This window comes from Rhinopithecus roxellana, chromosome 14 (assembly GCF_007565055.1).
Source record: "Rhinopithecus roxellana isolate Shanxi Qingling chromosome 14, ASM756505v1, whole genome shotgun sequence".
Lineage (NCBI taxonomy): Eukaryota > Metazoa > Chordata > Mammalia > Primates > Cercopithecidae > Rhinopithecus > Rhinopithecus roxellana.
This window is the reverse complement of record NC_044562.1, coordinates 104942565-104962960: the sequence shown is the minus strand read 5'-3', so window position 1 is coordinate 104962960 and position 20396 is coordinate 104942565. Positions and strand designations below refer to the sequence as shown.

The 20396-nt window shown below is 37.6% G+C and overlaps 1 protein-coding gene across 3 annotated transcripts in view; it reads right to left on the bottom strand.

Annotated features, from left to right (window-relative positions):
* Positions 1 to 20396, bottom strand: part of LY75 (lymphocyte antigen 75) — a 98092-nt gene that overhangs the window by 35698 nt on the left and 41998 nt on the right. For all 3 annotated transcript variants that reach the window (XM_030916295.1, XM_030916297.1, XM_030916296.1), the window contains exons 15-25: positions 17770 to 17838; positions 15326 to 15440; positions 11850 to 11885; positions 11307 to 11482; positions 10266 to 10333; positions 9908 to 9987; positions 8866 to 9005; positions 7040 to 7145; positions 6654 to 6814; positions 5014 to 5143; positions 3382 to 3608 (exon numbers count right to left, since the gene is read on the bottom strand). In XM_030916295.1, coding sequence (XP_030772155.1) covers positions 3382 to 3608; positions 5014 to 5143; positions 6654 to 6814; positions 7040 to 7145; positions 8866 to 9005; positions 9908 to 9987; positions 10266 to 10333; positions 11307 to 11482; positions 11850 to 11885; positions 15326 to 15440; positions 17770 to 17838 — 1308 coding nt within the window. The remainder of the gene's footprint in view (positions 1 to 3381; positions 3609 to 5013; positions 5144 to 6653; positions 6815 to 7039; positions 7146 to 8865; positions 9006 to 9907; positions 9988 to 10265; positions 10334 to 11306; positions 11483 to 11849; positions 11886 to 15325; positions 15441 to 17769; positions 17839 to 20396) is intronic.

Genomic DNA, 20396 nt, shown 5'->3' with positions numbered 1-20396 from the left:
TGTGTTCACTATTTGGGTGACAGGTTCAACTGAAGCCCAAGCCTCGGCATCCCACGCTGTATGTATTGTAACAAACCTGCACATGTACCCCCTGAATCTTAAATAAATACGTAAATCTGGCTCTTCCAAGGGAATAATCTCCTTTCAGCACCCACAGGAAGGCTATTTGATATTCTATTCTCAGATACCACAGGGGCTGTGAGAAAGGAGTAGTGGATATTTTATCTCCTTTTATTTCCTTTGAGGATTACTTCCTTTGTATCACTGCAAACTCCCCATGACATTCATTGAGAACTTGGTCGCCCTGCTCCTCCCTGACATTCACTAAGATGTCCCAGTTCTTGCTGTCCTCCCCGCCCTACCATTAACTTGGGATGCCTGTGTTCATGTTTCCAAGCCTTCTTGACTTCCTTTAATTCTATGTATTTTTACTTCTTCAAGCTGGGTACTTGAGTGACCCACTGCATGGCCACACTCTGCACTTTACATAACCCAGAGCTGCCTCCCCTCAGACACTGTAAAGGCCAACATCATTTCCTGCATGAATTTATAGAAAAATAAATGCTCTCCCTCTCTCCAGCTGCTTGCATCCTCCTCAGCCTTCCACACAGTGTCTTCTACTTAAATAAAGTAAAATAAATTCCACTTAAATAAAGTCTTATATCGTTACTACTCTGTTTAAAATCTTTCAGTATCTTATCATTGCTTTCAATGTAAAGTATTTATTAACAACCTGTAATTTTCAAGGAATTAAGGCAGCTATTAGGATATATAGTTAAACAGCTACACAGAATATGTTAAAATTAAGGGTGAAAGGGAAAAGAGAACCATAGGTAAAGGTTGAAAATAGGATAAGAAGTAAGACCCAAATCATTAAGTTGGGGGGAGTTACAAAATAGTCTGACTCCAGCTATCTAAAAAATAAATAGGTACACATAGAAAAATAACTTGAAAGATCCATACCAAAATATTGAATCATGTTTATTTTTAGGTACTGGGATTACAGGTGACTTTAATTTTGTTATTTTAATTTACTGACAAATTTTCTACATTGCAATATTGTTTTTGTCTCAAAAGATTTGGGGTGACTGAAACTAGGAAATGTAATCACTCATTGCTTCCTCACAACAGACACAATGACGCATTTCACAGAATTTCCAACACTGAAGATAAAGCAAGTAAATGCAATGCTATTAAACAGTTGAGACTGTGAGGACTGGGTAAGCAGCTTCCCAATCTCCTGGCTTGATCTGGGTTAATTTAATTTAATTATTTATTTAATTAATTTATTTATTTAGAGATGGAGTCTCACTCTGTCGCCCAGGCTGGAATGCAATGGTGCAATCTCGGCTCACTGCAATTTCCACCTCCCAGGTTCAAGTGATTCTCCTGCCTCAGCCTTCTGAGTAGCTGGGATTACAGACGCCTGCCATAATACCCAGCTAATTTTTGTATTTTTAGTAGAGACAGGGATTCACTATGTTGGCCAGGCTGGTCTCAAACTCCTGACCTCAAGTGATCCGACCGCTTTGGCCTCCCAAAGTGCTGGGATTACAGCCGTGAGTCACCATGCCCGGCCGAACTGGGTTAACTTTAGAATACCCCGTGACTCAGAGAGACTATTCTTTAAGCTATTCCTAAACGCTACTTTTAATTGAGCTTCTGATAACAATTCTTGTTTTTCCATCCATTCTTCAATTCAATTCTGAGTCTTCAATCACATTTTTTCCATGCAGCCCTAGATATACAGCCCTGTATACTTTGGGATATACCATGGCTGAGAAAAGAGGTGGCCTATAATGCCAATAGGAATACCACAGCTTTATTTAAAAATCCCTGATTTAATTATAGCCAAAACTTCAGCTGTGTAACGATTCCAGTTTGTGCTACATGCGCAGAGGTTAGTGATGGGAATTAGTAGGAGACTAGCATCCTTTTTTTTTTTTTTTTTTGAGAGAGAGTCTTGCTCTGTAGCCCAGGCTGGAGTGCAGTGGCACGATCTCGGCTTACTGCAACTTCTGCCTCCTAGGTCCCGGTTCCAGTAATTCTCCTGCCTCAAGACTAGCATTCTTTGTTGGGCTATGAAGTGAATGAGAAGCGCCCGAGAAGTCTATCTAGGATCAGCACTTAAGATGGAGGAAAACATTATTCAACTTCCTTTTCAGAGTTGCTTAATTTTACTTTGCTGAATTTTTTCTTCTTAGAGACTGGGGTCTTGCTATGTAGTGCAGGCTGGATTTGAACTCCTGGGCTCAAGTGATCCTCTTGCATCCAGAGTAACTGGGACTACAGGTGTGCACCACGGTGCCCAGCAGTGCTGCTGATGTTGAAAGAGATAGAAGCTGGGTGCGGTGTTTCACGCCTCTAATCCCAACACTTTGGGAGGCTGGGGCGGGTGGATCACTTGAAGTAAAGAGTTCAAGACCAGCCTTGCCAACATGGTGAAACCCCATCTCTACTAAAAATACAAAAATTAGCTGGGCATGTTGGTGCATGCCTGTAATCCCAGCTACTGAGGAGGCTGAAGCATGAGAATCGCTTGAACCTTGGAGGCGGAGGTTGCAGTGAGCTGAGATTGTACTACTGCACTCCAGTCTGGGTGACAGAACAAGAACCTGTCTCCAATAAAAAAAAAAAAAAAAAGAAAAAGAAAAAGAAAAAAAGAGAAAGGGATGGAAAGGACTCTTTAAAACTATCCATAGTGCTTCCACACACCCAGCCACATCTGATTTTTAAATTCTTCTCTTATCTTTTCGTTGGCTGAAGAGATATGGCAGCTTCAGATTCTAGCTCAGTCTTTGACTAGAATTAATAAAAAGAAGTGCTCAAATATATATATATATATATATCTCCACTAGAATCTTTTCCTCATTTAAACAATGAAGTACTAGATCTTTCAATAGTGGAAAGATAATTGTCTCTAAAAACCCATATTGCTGCTAGGTGCCATGGCTCATGCTGGTAATCCCAGCACTTTGGGAGGCCGAGGTGGGCAGACTGCTTGAGTCTAGGCCTTTGAGACCAGCTTGGGCAATACGGCAAAACTCTGTCTTTACAAAAAATACAAAAATTATCCAGGTATGGTGGTGTGTACCTGCAGTCCCAGCTACTCAGGAGGCTGAGGTGGGAGGATGGCTTGAGCCTGGGATGTGAAGGCTGTAGTGAAGTGTGATCGCACTATTGTACTCCAGCCTGGGCGACAGTGTGAGTGAGCCCTTGTCTCAAAACAAAATAAAAAAAACCCTGACATATTCCATGAAATTTACTGGAGTAAGATTTTCAGGTCTCCTGTTTGTTTTAGTCTGCTATGAGAGGTGCTATGCACAATAAAAAATGTCGCTTTCCATCTCCCAGTCCTGGCAGCTGGGACTGAAAACTTACATCTTGACTAAAGAGTCCGATCCATAAGGAAGAGTTGTGGAGGAGCGCCTGCACGCTGAGGAACGCCTGTTGGTAAGGGTCCGTGATGCTCACCAGCTGCATATTATTTTTCAGACATTCCTTTCGAGCGCCATGCCAAGTCAGAGTCTTTGGGATTATTTTGTATAGATTATTTAGATATTTTACAGTTTCTGAAGCATTCTGCAAGGTCTGTTTGCCTTTAACTTCTGCATGTAAAAGAAAACAACAACAACAAACCCTTCCCCACACTCTGCAAGTTATGGGACATTTTTTTCACATTTCTCCCCATACGAATCTACTTTAGATATTATTTACCTATTTATTTTATATTTTGGGTGAGAGAATTAGGTATGTCTTGCTGTATATCTTAAGTAAAATGTGTGAGCTGCAACGTTTATTTTCTAAAATCAGAACAAAATTCTTTTTATTTTTTTTTTTTTTGAGACGGAGTCTCGCTCTGTCGCCCAGGCTGGAGTGCAGTGGCCGGATCTCAGCTCGCTGCAAGCTCCGCCTCCCGGGTTTACGCCATTCAGAACAAAATTCTGTTTCGTTTGTCTGATTTACAAAAGAGAAAATCTGCAAATAAATGTAACCTGCATTATCATGTCGTGTTGGTGCTAAATACCTCTTTTGTTTGAACTGCTTCAACAAGGAAGTAAATGTATTAAGTATCCCCTTACAAAGTTTTCACCTGGGAGAGCTAGCATGGAGAAATGTAAGAAATCATCCGCAAGAGGAGGTATTTGAATTATTGCTTTACAGTAGTACTTTGCTAATAAAGGAGTTAGTTAAAAACATGGAAAAAATGGGTAAAGATTAATTTAGCAAAAAAAATTCCACCAAAGCACATGAAATATCTGCTTACAGTTCTCATTACATGACAAAATTTTTTCTTGATCATTTCTTAAAAACACATTGTGATCAATGAAAAATAATGTAATACTTTTTAAAAAATATACTTTTCAAAATATGGATGATTTCTACTTTTAAGTATGCATTCTACTTTTATTTGGATTATGGAAAGGCACAGTGATCTTTTTATAATGTTTCAAATCCCCACTTGTTTATTTTTTAATACTAAATTTAACAGTGAATACTATTAGTGGACTTAAAGCTCAATACTGCACTCAATTAAAAATATGAAGTTTTTTCTTCTCCTTTTCCCATAATAAAATGTAAAATCTGAAAAATGCCAGAGTAGAAAAAAGAACAAAATTCAATTACTATCATGGGATAACTCCTATTAACAAATTCCATCAGATACAATTAATTAATTAATTAAATTATAGCAATGATCCTTTAAAAAAATCATATTCCATTTGATAAACTCTGACTCACTAAGCCAATATGGATTTAGCCATGCTGAAATTTTACGCCATATGATTGTAAATTAATATAAATTCATTTATAGTATTAAAAAAGTTTTTCAGCTTTTATTTTAGATACAGGGGGTACATGCATAGGATTGTTACATGGTGTATTAGACACAGGTGGTGAGCACAGTACCCAATAGGTAATTTTTCAACCCATGTTCCCTTCCCTCCCTATAGTAAGTGACTGTATATATCTAATAGCATAAAGTACCATAGTTATCTAGATAATGATTGTTACCTGAATATTTCTGACAGAGAGACACAAAGTGGCGTTCACTGCAGGATGTAAAATTCCATGTCCCAATAAACGGTGATTTTTGGAGGTTGAGAATTAGGGCACAGTGATAGTGAGACTCTTCCTCAAAAATCTAAACAAAAAGGTAAATACATAGATGCAATCATGTAACAATGGTCTGGAGATCCTAGCAAGAAAAGTTTAGATTCTAGATTGAATTTGTCCCCCTATAAAAGAATTCCATGAAGGACCTGACCATGACATTTCTTAGAAAATCTTAACAAACTTTCAAAGCATGGATAAAGGGTAATTAATTTTATAAAAAACAAAATAGTGGCAATCTTGATAAACATATTTTTAAAACAGATAAACTGTTAGAAATAAGACGAAACACCTCCAGTCACATTTAACACTCGACTACAGTGTAAGTAAGCAAAACATCATGATTCAACTTATTAGATTTTTACAAACTTTTTGTAACAATAAGCTGCGTACCACATAATAGAATATATCTTAAAGCTTTGATTCTATACTAGTCACTATAAAAATCTCCATATATTAAAACAAAAGTATCTAGATTTCATTTTCTGATCGCAATTGATAATATTAGATATGAAAATTTATTCTGTCTATTATCCCTATACTTTTCTGAGTGTTTCAAACATATCGCACTTCGAAAAATAAGAAAAGTAAGTTTATATCAGGAGATACAGACAAAAAAAAAATGCTACTCAATAAATAGGAAACCAAAAATGAACGAAAATAATTATGGGAAAGAATAAAACAAGAAATGTCAAAAAAAAGAGGTATGGGTAGAACTTTATGTGGAGCCAAATGTGTATTATTAAATGTATTCTCTTTTTTTAAAGGAAACATGAACTGAATTTCATATAGAAGATTGGAAAATGAACAAAAACAGAACCCCAAGAAAAATGGGGTAGTAAAAGGCAGAAATAGTATTCATAATACAGGTCAAGCAATAGGAGTAGAGGGTGGAAAAGAGAGTGAACAAAACCAATAACATGCATCTGTTTCTGTAAAAATGTAAATAATGCAAAGTAAAAATGCAAGCAAAGATAATGGAGATTTTTAAAATACCATAAGCAACTTTACTTCAATACATTTGAAAATCTAAATTAAATAGACAACTTTCTTGAAAAATGCCAATTAGCAAAATTGTCATAAGGAAAAGTGGAAACACCAAAACGTACCAATGACTTTGAAGGAAATGGAAAATTAATAATGGCTATTTGGTTTTTTTTCCTTATGCTGACCTTATGAGGTAGTACAACAGTATTAGAGCTTGCAGATAAGAAATTGAGGCTTAAGAAAAGTTAAGTAAACTTCCAAAGCCATAGTAAATGGCTGAATTGGAATTCAAACCCAGGCAATCTGACACCAGAGCTTGGGCCCTTCACTGTTGCACCAAATTCCTTTATCATTAGAGTATGATCTCTGCAAAGAACACTATAGTATATATTTCAAGATAGATAGAAGAGGAAGTTTTGAATGTTATCTTTACAGAGAAATGATAAATCTTTAAAGTGAGGAATATGGTAATTACCTTGATCAGATCATTTAAATGTATGAAAGACTCAAGTCTTTCACAGAGGTATAAAGAGTACTGACTAAAAAAAACTTACATTTTCTGGTATTCTCAGTCTCCTACTAACCAATAATGGGTGAAAGTTACTGTATGTCAGCTCTCTGTTATCCGTCCATTTGTTTATCCTTTCATAGGCAGTCCAGCGCAAACCAATCCATAAAGTAGCTTCCATATCCGGAAGCAAGGATGTAATAAAGTCTGTTAGAAAGAGATTTTAAAAAAGCATTTGATTTATTCAAATTAAAGATATACTAAAAATGTCAATGAATATCTTTTGTTTATCGAACTATCAAGATAGTTTTTTATCTGTTCCATAAAAAAAGAAGTTTAATAAGAATTTTTGTATGTTAATTCCTCATAGCCTCCTAAAACTAACCTTGCCCCAGATCAGAATAAAACATGTTTCTCAAATAATTCCAGTACCTTGTTCACTCTGGCTCAACACTGAAGGAAGGGTGCCACCATAGGAGTGACAGGTATCGCTTGCTTGAGAAAATGTGAGAGACATGGGTTTGATCTTTAGAAAACACTGCAAACAAAGACATATGTGAAACATGAGATTCCAGACACAGGAAAGCTCTATATAGAAGTAAAGTGCTTCATCTTTTAGAGGGCTGCTAATTTTCGGTCTGTGAGATATGGTAATTTGCAATGTAGTACCATAAGAATTCAAGTTTATGCTCTCTTTAATTTTTTATTTTTTTAAGAGACAGAGTCTCTCTCTGTTACACAGGCCAGAGTGCAGTGGTGCAATCATAGCTCACTGTAACCTTGAGCTTCCTAGGCTCAAGCTACCTTCTCAATTGAAACAACTGAAGAGTGGTCTTCAAACTTTCATATATATAAATATATATATCATATCTTATATATAAGATACATATAGTACATATAATATCTTTTATATATAATATCTTCAAATATATATATTTAAAGATCTCTCATTTATTAAGTGCTTCCTATGTGTTAAGCAGTTTGTGTAGTATTATCTCATTTAATTCTCACAACGGAGAGAGAAACTGAGGCACAGGGACATTAAATAACTTGATCCGTAAGTGAAATAGACACACAATAGTAAGGTCAGTATTTATACTCTGTTCCATCTGATTTCAAAATCTGTGTCCTTAATCATCATCTCCTTATATCAAGAAACACTGTTGAAAAATACATCTTTGGCAGGATATATTAATTCAAATTTATATCAGCTATGCAAATTAACACAGTACTATTACCTTGAGGAATTAAAAAGATTGTCCTAATTTTAAAAAGTTAAAATGTACCCCTAACTTTACTGCAGATCCTTCCAGCTGTCAGACACATCTCTTTTTTCGCTTTTTCACATTATGATCGCTTCGGTATAGAGTGGTATGTCCCAAATTGTGTTCCTTGAAACATCCTACAAAAAAATTTTTTTCCAGCTTTCTTATAGACTGGAGTGGTCAATGAGCCAAGCTACCCAACGTGGACAACCTCATCGGGTAACTTCTAGAAAAGACCCTAGCGAGAACACCCAGAATTTAAGCTCAGAAGCCTTATATTAAGGATGGCAGAGCAAAATCACAAGAAGCCTGATTTTGCAGACTTCATGGTGTTTTCACACAAACCTGCTTATCTTCAAATGTCTTTAATGTGACAGAATAAATGTTTTAACATACTGTAGCAACCTCTTTTCAGCAGCCAAATGCATTTCCTAATAGATACGTATACCAACATGGATTATGCATCTCGAATTGGCAGATACAGAATGCAGCATTTCTCTAACCTATTTAATCATGAAACCCCCATTTGGAGGCAAGAGCGATGATTAACATTTTGTAGCATATGTGTAGTCCCCAAAAAGTAGTTCGTGAAATGCCAGTCTAATTTGATTGGCAGATGCTGCTTGGATGCTCTCCTTGAGGGGAAAAAGAAAACACAAGCCAGAAATTAAGTCAGTTTCCTACAAGGCCATAGAGATAGTCCTGACTATTCAATGCCTCCCAATCCATCAACAGATCAACTTTAGCAATTTAAGTGTTGGTAGCAACAAAATAGAAATGCTGCACTTTAAAAGACCTGTAGGCATGACCAACTTGAGAATTAATTCTTGATATCATCCACGGTTTCTGGCAACACAGAGGGCCAGGTGGGATCCTGAAACATGTAGAGTCTATCTCAGTGATGTTGTCACTAATGGGTTGCCATTCTGCCATAGGCTATATAACCAGCATGGAAGCAATCATTGTTGCATAATGTAGCAATTCTCTTTTTACCTTATTCTGAAAAGGAATCCATTGCTCAGAACATTGCACTTTAGCTGCAGAATCTGGGCTGTATTTCTCTAATGAAGAAACATTGTATTTTTCACAGATGAAGGGCAACTTGGTATTACAGTCTGTTGGTTTACTTAAGTCTGAGAAATGAAAAGCAAGGATTACTATGGCGAGAATTTTTCAGTCAGTACTTTTTTTTTTTTTTTTTTGAGACAAGAGTCTCGCTCTGTTGCCCAGGCTGGAGGGCAGTGATGCAATCTTGGCTCACTGCATCCTCCGCCTCCCAGGTTCAGGTGATTCTCATACTTCAGCCTCCCAAGTAGCTGGGATTACAGGTGCATGCCACCACACCTGGCTAGTTTTTGTATTTTTAGTAGAGACGGGGATTCACCATGTTGGCCAGGCTGGTCTCGAACTCCTTGCCTCAAGTGATTTGCCTGTCTCAGCCTCCCAAGGTGCTGGGATTACAGGCGTGAGCCACCACACCCGGCCAAGTCAGCACATTTAAAAAGTAACCCCAGTAGTAAAGAAAGGTTCTTGAAATCAATCTTTCCCAAATGCTTAAGATATATTCCCTTTCTTCTCTAGCCACTTCTGTCTTCTATGATTATTTTTATCTGTAGGTTACAGCATACCAATACTGTCTATGAAACAGCATGTATTTTGTGTGACTACCATACCATCCCAGGGTGAAGGCAGGAGGTAGGAAGTTGAAGGGGCAGTGTAATCAGGGGAAGGGGACCTAAACTATATTTTAGAACTGCTGCCTGCTTATCTTTGAAAATTTGCTTAGACACTTATCAATTAGGGAAGTGGTAAGTTTATTTCTAAGTAACTGCTTTAGGATAAAGGAAGTTAAAATATTCACAGTGAAAAGTACCTTTATTTGCATTGGGGATTTGAGCTATTGTTGTTAATAATAAATCAGAATAAGATGAAGTGACCAAATATATAATCAAAAGGAAAACAAGATTAAGCTAGAAACTGAACCTGAAGTTCACATATTACAAAATCAGCATTAAAGGATTTGAATTAACTTTACCGATAAGCCAAGTCTTGGCAGACATGTACAAGCATTCATCTCCAAATGTCACAGGAAAGCGGTGCCATGGATATCGTGAGCTAAAAGAAAATGACAGATTTGACAACTCGTAATGTAATTAGGTGTTTCATTTTTTTTCTTTTTACTGTAAGTTATTTTATTTCTAAATTTAATGTTAATACCATCATTCTATACCCCTTTTTTCTTGATGCTAACATGCAAAAGGGCTTGGTTTCTCTAATTTAGGCAGTTTATGGATTAATGTTCAAACTACTTATAAATAGAAATCCATTTAGTAAAAGGAATTGCTTCTTTTAAGTGATAACTTTACAAAGGTAGAATCAATGATGTCACCTACTAGGTAAAATGATCATCTATTGGCTGCTCGCTAATTCTTATCCACCACTTCTGTTCATCACCAGATATCTGAAAAACAAGCCAAACATCCATGCTTATATGTGCTGAGCTTTCTTGAGGGTTTTGATTCAAATACCTTGTCTTATGTAATCACTAACCACTATAATTTCTAGACATTCCTTACTTAGATTTCAAAATTATACAAACCAGGACCTTGTGCAAAGAGTAGTTGAAAACTCTCGGCCGGGCGCGGTGGCTCAAGCCTGTAATCCCAGCACTTTGGGAGGCCGAGACGGGCGGATCACGAGGTCAGGAGATCGAGACCATCCTGGCTAACACGGTGAAACCCCGTCTCTACTAAAAATACAAAAACTAGCCGGGCGAGGTGGTGGGTGCCTGTAGTCCCAGCTACTCGGGAGGCTGAGGCAGGAGAATGGCGTAAACCCGGGAGGCGGAGCTTGCAGTGAGCTGAGATCCAGCCACTGCACTCCAGTCCGGGCGACAGAGCGAGACTCCGCCTCAAAAAAAAAAAAAAAAAAAAAAAGAAAACTCTCTGTATATTTACAGATCCTATTGTGGGTACAGGAAACATGGTAGCTGTAATTATGGGCATATATTAATTAGACTAATACTTTAAGTGGGGCATACAGTATCCTATTGCAATTATTATAAATTTGAAAATACAGAAATTATTTTTCTTCCCAAAAGCTATTTTGCAAAGTTACTTATTAGTAGAAACAGAAACTCAAGTTAACTGTAAAGTTGACTTTTAGTAAAAAATGTGACAGGGAACTAGAATCATTTATGTTATCTACTGATGTTTACCTTATAAAGTGACATTTATTATTAATCTTGTATATTTTAAAACATAAGCAATTCTACTTAATTTTTCTAACATGAAACAAATTTGGATGTTGTGAGGCAGATCTGACATTAGAGAAAAATTTAACTTTTGTAGATTTTGGCAAAATTTTTGTAATATTTTTAAATGGAATAAATACAAAAATAAGAAACACATTTAAAATATATTCTTTTAAATTACATTTGCTATTTTGTTTTTGATGGCTTTTAGTCCCGCAAAAGATGTTATAGTAGCAAGAAAGCTGTGATTGCTGGCACAGTACAGGACGGCTTCTTCATAGTTTAGGTGAAGATCAGCAACAAACCAATATTCACTTCCTTCAATTATAAGTGGAGGTCCATGAATTCCAGCACGCTCTAAAGAAGAAGAAGAAAGAGATTAGAGTTATGACTATGCAAAGCAAACTGTGTCCTTTAAGCATGAATTAATATTCAAAACTATAAATAGTAATCAGATTACTAGCCCTCTCTGGCTGGGGCAGTACTGACTACAAGGAACAAGAGATTCCTGAGCCAGTGACTCTGCCACTCCCTTGCACTCACAGGGAAAGAAGAAAGCACCCTCATCACCTCATCCCATACCAGTCACTCACCTTCCTTGCCTGGAGAAATTTTGTCTCACTTGAAGATGTACAGAGAAGAAGCTGGCACTTAAATAATTAACTAAATGCATTAGTGACAAGGGAAAAGCAGCTTTGGTTAAATTTCAGTTTTCTTAACTCACCTGGATTGTACCAGTCTGGTGTTTTTGGAGTACGGCCTGTATGAGGAAGAAAGCAAGTGGCATTAGTACTCAATGACAGATCAGGGTATACTATAAGTAAGGCCTTTAATGTAGCTCAAAAGGACTTGCAGTATTGTTGAGGCTTGTCCATTTCTGGCCAAGCCATTTCACGTTTTGATCACTTAGTTGTATTTTGTGGGGCCGATGCTAAAGCTGCTTTAGGAGCAATCCAAAAGGCGTATCTGTTAAATATTAATGAAGTACTTCTAGCAATCTTTTACCTTGTGTCACAGAGGTCACAAAAGAAGTACAGATGGATAAAACATAGCTAAGAATTAGAAAGCAAAAACAAGTAAATAATGATATTGTATGTGTCACACAGAAGCATAAGAAATAGGAACCAAAATAATCATCATTGTAAAGGGAAGTTATTCAGGAACCACTTCTCCATCTAATGAAACAAATAACTATTCTATAAACTTAGGTTGATAGAGTTCATTGTCTTCCAAGATATCCTTGGAAACAACGTACAATGCTCCAATGTTGAACCTTTTGAGAAGATGAGACAAAACTGAGAGGAAAATAATAAAAGTCACTGAGGATTCTCAGATGGAAATGGAGGAAACATGGCATGCTACACAGAATTCCGGGTTGGAAGCTGGGCAGGTCAGTGTGCAAATGCCCTTATGTATTTTGCTGCTATGGTATTTCGAATGAGTTGCTTAACTCTCTCTGAGCCTTGATTTTCTCCTCTATGAAAACTAGATGGCTGCCTGACTCACAGAGAGTGCAGGTCACATGTGATGCCCTGGAGGAAGCGGCCAGCACAGGGCCAGGCACAGAGCAGTTCCCCATGGGAGCCTATTTGCTTTCCTCCCCCTTTTCATTCTGGCCACAGATCACATTGGCTTCAAGTCAAAGACATCATTTGCTTAATCTTAGAAATTACAGAGTAAAATAGCTAGTTTTAATTTTGGTGTGGCATGTGAGCTTCAGGCAGTCATCGGAAGACCCGACTCAGAGGACTGCCTGTATAGCCAGCATCTTTAGTCTGTCTCTCTGAGCCAATTCTATTCGTATTGGATAATTTCCAACAATAACGTTGCAAGTCAGTTCAAAATGTACATAGTTTATTGTCTGTAATCTTGTCAAAGGCTTCTGATTATTTGTGGGTGGGGGAGGGAAAGCTATGTCTAACCTTTAAATACCTTTAAATTGTGAGAAAAGTAGGATGCAAGGTGTTTTTTATACAAGATTACAACATGTATGTGTGTATAAGGCATCAAGAAATACAATAAAAATAGCTATGTTTGGGTAATGGCATCATAGGTAATATTCCTAAAAACACTTTTATGAGCCTTATTTTTGACACAGTTTTCTCAATTAAAAAAAGAATATTTAAAAAGTACAAATATCCACTATGGTTGAGGTTACTTCAAATTTACAGGTTGTCAAAATATCTCTTTTAGGGAAGACAGGATTCATTAGAACCAAGTAATAAAAGGCAAGTCAGAGAAGAGGCATGGTGATTTAGGATACATAAGAGGAAAACTTCTTTAAGAAAACCAGAAAACACAGATGAATACAAGTTGAGAAAACTTAGGCTGCTCTAATAACCAAGAAAATATCCAACCAGCTGAATGCATCACATCATAACTTAGAAAGTTAGGTACAGTATAGTCAAAAAAGGGTGAACATAACATTTAAACCCTGGAGCAAGCAATCATTGATTGCTTCAAGTGATTGAGACAGACTGAGAACAGGAGTTTAGTATTTTATTTTCTTTCTGCATGGGGATCATAGAGGTGGAATTCTTTAGGTTTGTTTGATTAATTGATTTATATTTGCTAAGTGGGTTAATTCCTTTCTCTCGTTAAAAGTATATGTTAAAATATATATATACTCCTCCACATGCCCTTCATTTTTCCTGTGGTGACTAATTTGCCATTTCTAAGGTTGCCCTTGTTTAAACTCTGGGGTCTGCTCCGCTGCTCAAACAGGAGGTGGGGGTAGCAGCTCCCATCGAGGGCACCTTGGTTGGAACAATGACACTGTCTGCGGAATGCTAACAAATGCCAGAGAGTAATGGGAGGCTCACATTCACACTTCAAAACAGAGACATTGTCCGAATTAATTATGTACAAGTTACTTTCCGCTTGGTTAAAGGATATCCAAACTGGTTTTCCTTTGTCCCTTTTTCGGGTTTAATAAAGTAATCAAGGAAACTCAGGCATAATTTATCCTTTAGAAAAACCCATCAACACAACTCTCTCTCTCTTTCTCTCTCTCTCTCTTTTACAAATGGTTTGACAGTTTGCCTTTGTGAAAGAGATTCGCTACTACCTAATGTCACATCTGAAGCTCTTTTAACTATTTTAGGGAAAACAGTCTTCTAATAGTCAGTTCCATGATGTGAACTTTGGGTCCTTTCAGAACTTGTAGGAGGATATACCTTTAGTTTCAATGATCTGTTTACATTCAGTTCAGAGATTTATTTTAAAACCTTCTATGGGTTTTCTGCTAATTAATTTAATACAGCCAATGTCTGCTTAAAAATAATTTGAGGCTGGGTGCGGTGGCTCATGCCTGTAATCCTACCTAGCACTTTGGGAGGCTGAGGCAGGCCAATCACTTGAGGTCAGAAGTTCGAGACCAGCCTGGCCAACATGATGAAACCCTGACTCTACTAAAGATACAAAAATTGGCTAGGTGTGGTCGTGGGTGACTGTAGTCCCAGCTACGCCGGAGGCTGAGGCAGGAGAATCACTTGAACCTGGGAGGCAGAGGCTGCAGTGAGCCAAGATCGCGCCACTGCACTCCAGCCTGGTAGACAGAGTGAGACTCTGTCTTAAAAATAATAATAATAATAATTTGAGAATTAAAATCTTCCTGACATTTTTCTTAATATGTCATATTTTCCTGGAAAAAGTGAAGTACAATGGTATCTACATTTCTCCCCACTCTCCTTTCTGTTACCAAAGGCTATATACTATCAATCTAACTGGCTTCTCAAATTTGAATTTATATAAAGTATTAGCAGTTTTGTAGTTCATTGAAAATTGCTTCTAAATTTTACAGGGACCTGCCACATTTTTATTTCTTGACTTCTGCCTTTATTGTTCCCAAGATTATCTTTATTTTTTCATTTTGCATCAAAATAAAAATTAAAATGATTCTACATTTCTCCTTTTGCTTAAAGTAATATTTCATCCAAAATCTAATCTCCCTAAATGAACCTTACATTTTATCTTCTATGCAAATTTTTGCATGATCAAAAGCAAGATGTCACCAAATTTCAATAAGCTAGCCTTCTATTAGAAGCCAGAGTCAGGCAGGGGGTGCTCCACATATCAATTGCATCATCATAGGCTTTTAGACCTTAGAATTATAGATCACAATGCTCCCCTAGGTACTTTGAACTGAGCATTCACAATGTTAACATGAGAAGGTTGTGAAAAGGAACAATTACCACTTACCTTTTGGAATTTGGCACACCCATTCAAGTTTTGTATCACAAGCAAAAGGCCTCAAATAAATAAATTCTCTGTCATCATAGAAATGCCAGCCTCTTCGCCATGGCCTATGAAATACCTAAAAGAGGAAAAGTATTGCAGAATATTTTGAAGTTGATACATCCCTTATGGAACACTAAACTGTAAGCCCTATGATTTTGATCTGTATTTTAGCTCTAGCATCTAAGATACTTGTTCAATAAATGAACACATGAATTAATGGAATATTTAAACAGTAAAACCCTGAGCAAGAGCTTTCAAAGGGGCTAATAAGGGAAATGTTGTACGGTCATGTTTATGTCCAAAATGCAAATTTTCTCCCCCACGCCTGACAATTTTTGTTAGGATATTCATTTCAGAGGTATCCAAGCACCAAGCTGTGATCAAATTAGATCAGAAAGTGACATAAAAGTCCAGCCTCAGCGGCTCAGGCTCCTTCTCTGGTGTTACCATGCTATTTCTAGGATTTTGCCCTTCTCCAGGATGGCTCACTACAAATCCAGTTAGCAAGTAGGAGAAAAAGGATAGGGGAAGGCATTACTCGGGAGAGCATCCATCACTTCTTGGACTATTTTCTCTCAAGACCAAGTTTGTGGGAGTTCTGTGGCAGGTGAGGTAAGATTTTCCTTACAGAACATTGCCCTGGTTGGGCTTGTTCCTGATGCAGGTTGCATTAGTATATCTTTATTTATTTGGTAGATTTTCAAATCTCTCCATACTTGGCAACTCTATTTCCCTAGAACACAGTTTATTGTACCAGTGTTCTCAACACTCCTAAAAATTCCATAAGCTTCTCTGAAGTTCTCACCTTTTCTTATGTTAAATTGGGAATCTATAAAAATGGCATGTACTACACAGTTTATTACTAGAAGAGTTACTTTGAAAATCGTGCTTTCCTGTGGCTTTAAGTTCTTATTTGCCTCAGCCTTCCTGTAACATTTCTGGTCAGCCACCTTGTTCAATCTCTTTCTTGGACTACAAATCAAAGATATTACCTGATGTCTCCTCCATCTTCATCTTTTTTCACTCTATATGTTGGCAGTTCCTCCAAATTCACTTCTTGGACCCTTTTTTTTTTTTAAATATACATTTTCCTTTCAACTTAGGACTCTTGATCTCAACTTACCATAGCATACATCTTATAGCTAGCTTGGATTCAAAATATCTAAACTAAAACACACAATTTTCTCCATAAATCAGTACCCTCTCTATTTCTATAAATGCCTAGTCATATAGCATAGTGGTTAAGAGTAGCAGACCCAGACACACTTGGGTGTAAATCTCAGTTCTTTCAGTTTACGTTTACTCCATGTAAGCTGAAGTAAATTACTCACAGCTCGAATTTCCATGTGAGATGAATATAGTAACAGTGCCTACCTCACAAGATTGCTTATGTGCTGTGTGACATATGTGACATGCCTAGTCCAGTGGCTGGCCGATAAAGGAATTAATCAGATCAGTGTTAACTGCTGCCATCATCATCATCACAACCACCATAGACTATCACCATCACCATCATTATTATTGTCTCATAATGTTCTTGTTCTTGCATAAAACATAGTCCTTACTCAATGGTGTCGTAATTGCTTGTTTACTTGTCTTTATTTTTGACTAGACTTTAGTTTTGTGAGGAAAATGGCTATGCCTTGTACCTTGTCACTGTTCTATCCCCCAGTGCCTCACTGACCCCTTGGACTGTTAATGAAATGGATACATGAATGCATTCTGCAAAGGAAGATACCTAACTGGTCTTTTATGGCTTCCAATCTTACCTGTTGCATTTTGTCATCTGTCTCAAGATGAATCTTCCTCATACCCTCCTTAGTTCATGTGACTCTCCCTACTCAGAAACTTTAAAAAATGCCCTGTTGCCTATCTAGAAGTGTAGAAATTCCTTAACATGGCATCAATCTGAGTCCTAATACTGTTATCAAGGACAGCACCAATGAAAACTTCTTGATCTGTATTCTGTTCTCCTCACTGCCCTTTTCCTTCCACTCCCACCTTATTTTATGCCACTTTCTCATACCATCCCCTCATGAGAAAGCCTTACCCTATCCCATCTGTAGAAACTCTATCCATCCTTAAAGTCCCAGTTCAAGTCCTACCTCTTTCTGGAAATGGCCATGGGACTCACTTCCTCCTCTGAATTTCATTAGTCTTCCTCAGCCCACTCATTAGGAGCTTATTACTGCATGGTAATGAGGGAGGTTTTCTTGAATATGAATTTTATCCTCTCAAATGAAGTGTAAGTTAGGCTGCTGAGGGCCAGGCCATGGGTGTGCTTATCTCTCACCACATCTAACATCAGGCTCCACACACAAAGACACTCCATGGATCTATTACTTGATTGCATATGATGATGGATTTATGTTTTAAATATGCAGATTTTCCAGCACTGTACTGACCTTGACAGCAGCACAGTCTCTGATGTCATAATCCTGCTGAAACTCATTTGGCATGATAATAGTAGACACCTGAAAAGACAAGAGAGGCTTGAGAATTTAAGACTGATGTATAAATATTTGCAATTTAGATGTAATTTAGGCAGCCTTAATCACTCAAGTGTGTTCATATGCCACAGAAAGAAAACTTTTTCATCTCTTTTTTATATCATGATGCTGAATCATGAGAGGACTTAGCAAATGGCATAATGTCATAAGTTTCCAAACAAAGGAAGCCACAGTTTCAGAAGTTGAGGTTAATGGTGTATTAAGTTCGCCATTGGAGTCATAGAGAATCAAGCTTGCAAAATGCTTTTCTCATTTTTTTGCACGTGTTGAAATGCTTGTTATTTGACTAATCTCAGGTATGCTCCAATTTAAAAATAAATTCAAGGAGTTTTACATTTAGAAAGAATAAAAAACGAGGTGACACAACCGTAATTTGGATTAAATATTGAATATCTGAGAATAATTTTGCTCCTATAACTATTACATTAATATCTCCTTAGGATAATATAAATGTGTGGAATAATAGCAAGGATTTTTTAGAGGTTTCTTCAAACAAATAATTTCCTCCAATAAGGATACTTTTGGCCAGGCACAGTGGCTCATGCCAGTAATCCCAGCACTCTGGGAGGCCAAGATTGGCAGATGGCTTGAGCCCAGGAGTTCCAGACCAGCCTGGGCAACATGGTGAAACCCCATCTCTACAAAAAATACAAAAATTAGCTGGATGTGGTGGCATGTGCCTGTGGTCCCAGCTACCTGAGAGGCTGAGACACGAGGATCAATTGAACGCAGGAGCTTGAGGCTGTAGTGAGTCATAAGGGCACCACTGCACTCTAGCCTGGGTGACACAGCGAGACTCTCATCCCCACCTAGTCCCCCCAGAAAAAGATATTTTATTTTTTGTATTACTCTTCCATATTTAGATAATAAAAAGAATAGCTTCTCACTATAAAAATGAAAATAAACAGCATAAAGAGAAAGCTTTGAAAACAATCACTTGTGGCCAGGTGTGGTGGCTCACACCTGTAATCCCAGCACTTTGGGAGGCTGAGATGGGTAGACTGCCTAAGTTCAGGAGTTTGAGACCAGCCTGGGCAAAACTGTGAAACCCCATCTCTACAAAAAAAATAAGAATTAGCTGGGCATGGTTGAGCACTGTAGCTCACGCCTGTAATCCCAGAACTTTGGGGGGCAGAGGCGGGTGGATCACGGGGTCAGGAGTTAGAGACCAGCCTGGCCAATATGGTGAATCCTCGTCTCTACTAAAAAATACAAAAATTAGCTGGGCGTGGTGGTACATGCCTGTAGTCCCAGCTACTCGGGAAGCTGAGGCAGGAGAATGGCGTGAACCCGGGAGGCAGAGCTTACAGTGAGCCGAGATCACACCACTGCCCTCTAGCCTGGGCAACAGAGCGAGACTCCTCTCAAAAAAAAAAAAAAAAAATTAGCTGGGTGTGATGGTGGGCGCCTGTAGTTTCAGCTACTGGGGAGGCTGAGATGGGAAGATCGCCTGAGCCTGGGAGGTGAATGTTGTAGTGAGTTGAGATCGCACCACTGCCCTTCACCGTGAGTGACAGAGTGAGACCCCATTTCAAAAAGAAAAAAATCACTCATACTACCCAAAGATGACTACTATATTTATAGCTTTATTATTTTTTGACTATATATAGAGAGACTACACATATGAGTTTTTAAAAATAAAAAGAAGACTTGTAACTTGTCTTTCCCTTATTGCCTGTATGTGACTCTATTTTCATTTGACACATAATTTTAATGGTTGTATGATATGTGAATGTATTTATTTTATTTTTTAAATTGGCAGATACAAGTATATGCATTTATCATACACAACATGATGTTTTGAAGTATATATACATTGTGGACTGACTAAATTTAGCTAATTAACAAATGCATTATTTCACATAGTTACCATTTTTGTGGTGAGAACACTTAACATCTACTTTTAGCATTTTTCAAGAATATAACATATTATTAACTATAACCAACTTGTTGTACAAGAGATCTCTTGAACTTATCCTTCCTATCTAAATGAAATTTTGTATCCTTTGACCAACATCTCCCCAGTCCCCCACCTCATCTGCCCCAGCTCTTGGAAACCACCATTCTACTCTCTAGTTCCATGAGATCCATTTTTTTTTTTTTTTTTCCACATCTCAGTGACATCACATGGTATTTGTCTTTCTGTGCCTGGCTTTTTTCACTTAACATAATGTCCTCCAGGGTCATCCATGCTGTCACAAATGGCAGGATTTCCTTCCCTTTTATGGCTGAGTAGTACTCCATTGTGTACATGTACCACACTTGCTTCATCCATTCATCTGTTGATGGACACTTAGGTTGATTTCATATCTTGGCTACTATGAATAGTGCTGCAGTCACCCTGTGAGTCTCTTAAACACTCTGATTTCATGTCCTTTGAATATATACCCAGTAGTGGGATTGCTGGATCATGTGGTTAGTTCTATTTTAAATTTTTTGAGGAATCTTCATACTGTTTGCAATAATGTTTGTACTAATTTACATTCCCACCAACAGTGTGCAAAAGTTCCCTCTTCTCTACA